This window comes from Echinococcus granulosus (assembly GCF_000524195.1).
Source record: "Echinococcus granulosus chromosome Unknown EG_S00045, whole genome shotgun sequence".
Taxonomy (NCBI): domain Eukaryota; kingdom Metazoa; phylum Platyhelminthes; class Cestoda; order Cyclophyllidea; family Taeniidae; genus Echinococcus; species Echinococcus granulosus.
The window spans coordinates 399,115-402,062 of NW_020170425.1; the positions used below are offsets into that span (position 1 = coordinate 399,115).

General features: G+C 38.0%; 1 protein-coding gene across 1 annotated transcript in view; it reads right to left on the bottom strand. All coding sequences in view use genetic code 11, as the record gives it.

Moving 5' to 3' along the window:
• The window catches only part of EGR_05761 (hypothetical protein), a gene marked incomplete at both ends in the record, with an annotated part of 8,558 nt that continues 5,610 nt past the window's right edge, over window positions 1–2,948 (bottom strand). The window contains 4 exons of the mRNA XM_024495010.1: window positions 1–240; window positions 726–786; window positions 1,582–1,650; window positions 2,724–2,851. Coding sequence (XP_024350603.1) covers window positions 1–240; window positions 726–786; window positions 1,582–1,650; window positions 2,724–2,851 — 498 coding nt within the window. The remainder of the gene's footprint in view (window positions 241–725; window positions 787–1,581; window positions 1,651–2,723; window positions 2,852–2,948) is intronic.

A 2,948-nucleotide genomic window follows, 5' to 3' on the forward strand; every position in this document is an offset into this window, starting at 1 on the left:
TCAGCAAAAACGCCACGACCTCTTAATTTGGGAGTAAATCGCCACAAATTCAATGTAAGCGTGAAACACTTGACTGCTAATATAAGCAGCAATGAACACACCAAAAATCATAAGAAAATACGAGACAAGTGAGTGAAAAATCCGACATTTGCTATTTTTCTGCATAGAAAATGATAAATTATGATAAATTATCGTGTCGCATTTTTTTCCCGAGATATGAAGGAGCAAAACAAAATTATTCTTTCAGTTAGAAATTATCAAAAACAGATTGTCACACAGTCGCACAAACAAAAGATAAGGACTTCCCTTACAATTCACTGTTTATAGGCAATTACACACATAGGTGGTAAAGAAAATAGCAAAAGAACTAGTCATTGCATTGGCGGTACTGCCCGTTCAACCAGTTGCTGAAGAAACTGCGAAAAGGAAACAGACGAATCGGAAGAATTACTGCCTCCAGAGCATGGCGGAATGGTCGCCGACAAGTCCTCATTACCTAACAGTTCCTTTAAAAGGGAACACGTTTCTTCTTCGATCGCCTGGATTGGAGAGGAAATAAATTAGGTTTTATCTCATTTCAAAGCGAGTCGAAAGATAGCAACCATCCCATCGTAACTCACGGCAATAGCGGTTCGCATTTGGGCCTCCGAGAGTGATTTATCGCGATGGAGGCTGGTCAGTCGCTCTTCCAACTCGACCCGTCTCTTCCGCGCTAACTCAATGACCTTTAGGATTCGATGATACTGCTCTTGTGCCTTCTCCGCAATGCCCTCTTCTGTAGGAAGCCTGTAAGAGAGAGGAGTTTTTAAAAATTATCCATCAATGTGCAAATATTCCGCGGTGGTGGCTGTGTAAACACTACGAATGCGCATTTGCAGATTGCAGTTAGGAAATGCGAAAAAGGGTTCGATTCAAAGGAGCAAGGTAGGGAAAAAATTCGACCAAAATGCTGGCTGTGCAGCCGTTAGCTCGCACAGATTATTGAAAATGAGGAGCTTAACCTGAAAATAAATGGTGATTCATGTCCAGCTGGAATAGTAAGGCGACAAAGAACGTGAACACGTCCCCATGCATGAAACATGTTTTGACAACTCTTACCTAAATGGGATAACGTTCTGATAGTTTTGAGATATGGAATAGCGGCAGCTAAAAACCAGCATTATAATACTGATCAAAGTGCTGGCAGGTAACCCGATAAATAGTAAGCATTGTCATTTACAAAAAAGGTTTCAATTTCGACCAATGACATCTGAACATTTGCGTGAGAATTCGTATCCCATTCACAGGCCAATTTGCCGACATTCCCCAGACCCGAGTCCCCAAGCTTCCGCCAACAAACATAAAGCTTGAGTACGACATCAAGTTTTCGCAGCTCTATGCAATATTTTTTGCATTAATTATACAGGAAAAAATATCCCAGTCGTTTTTGATACTAGGTTATTTTGAGTAGTCTAGGAATAATTACCGAAACAAAACTATTCCTCTTGTGTAATTAAAATTAAACACTTTCAAAATCCAATGTGTGAACGGGAAAAAAGTTGTGAAAAATTTAGGAGGCTTTTTTATAAATTTAAGCAATACCTCATTGATAAGAAACACATTGTACGAGTGAAAAGCGAAGTGAAATTAAATGGTTCAAAAGATTTTAAGCTGTAAAACAATAAGTTAAAAAACGCGCTTAAATTAAATTAGTTAACCAGAAAATTTAACCTTTTACTGAAAAGATGTTTAGGTTCATTGCTTCGCGTGTCAAAAAAGGAGCACATCAAACCTCTAACTGTCACTAAGAGTAAAGTCAAACTAGCAACGAAAAAACTTGTGAAAGTGGATTAAAGTGGAAGCGTAACAAAATGATAAGTATTCACCTTATCTAAATCACATGGAGGTCAAATCACCCTAATTTATAGGCAATTTTTCACGCACAATTACATCCAAACACAGAAGTTGGAAACTTTCTACAAAGCAAAATATGCTAGGACTTCATAGCAGAAGAGATGGTTTAAAACTGACGGCAAAACAGTCACAGATTAGTACAAACCACATAAAAAACAATGCCAGTATTCCACTTATGACATTACTAAGCTATTTTAAATCTCATCACAATTGAGTGTCAAGCACTGAACGAGAAAATAAGCATGAATCTAGATCATGATTTACATAAGAGCAAATAGAGTAAAGCAATGACATTTTTAAGAACATGATACACTTATCAACCAATTAAATTACAATTTTAATAAAACACATCTCCGCCATACTGACAGACGAGATCCAAGATATCCCAGCAAAATGGTAGCGCAGTACAAAGGTGCAAGACCTGTAGGAAAAGCGGTAAAGTACCTTTTTATTTGGTCTATATTTTTATCGAGCGTCAGATGAAGTTTTCGCACGCCCTGGAGCTAAAAACTTGCGATCCGCTAAGTGTGCTCGAACGCAGTTTTCACAAGACTCACGCTTCCGAAAACGGGAAAATACTTTTCTTGAAAAAAGATAACTTATTCAACTATCTCATCTACATCCGTATTATAGTGTCGAGTTGTCGCACGGAGTCACTTAGCGCCTACGCAACTCCCCACCTGTTAAGCTCATTCTGTGGTCTGGGGTGTATCTATACTGCAACCTCTTTTAAACCTGGTTTTGCTATGTGACTCGACAGTGGTGCTTTCAGGACACTCGTATTGTTTATACGAAAATACGACTCCAAAGAACTGATAAAATTATACTACATTTTATCATTCAGTCTCCAATCCAAACTAATAAAGAACTTATTAACAGTTTCCGATAAATAACTCACTGCATTAACCAAATGTCTTGGCGCATATTTATGATTAGATTCACGTAAAACATCTGAGCACTAATTTTTCTTTGATAAATCACTCAAGGAGAAAAGCATCGCATTCAAGTGGACCCACTATTCTTGACTGGAATAGAGAATGTGTCGTTCAGTAATG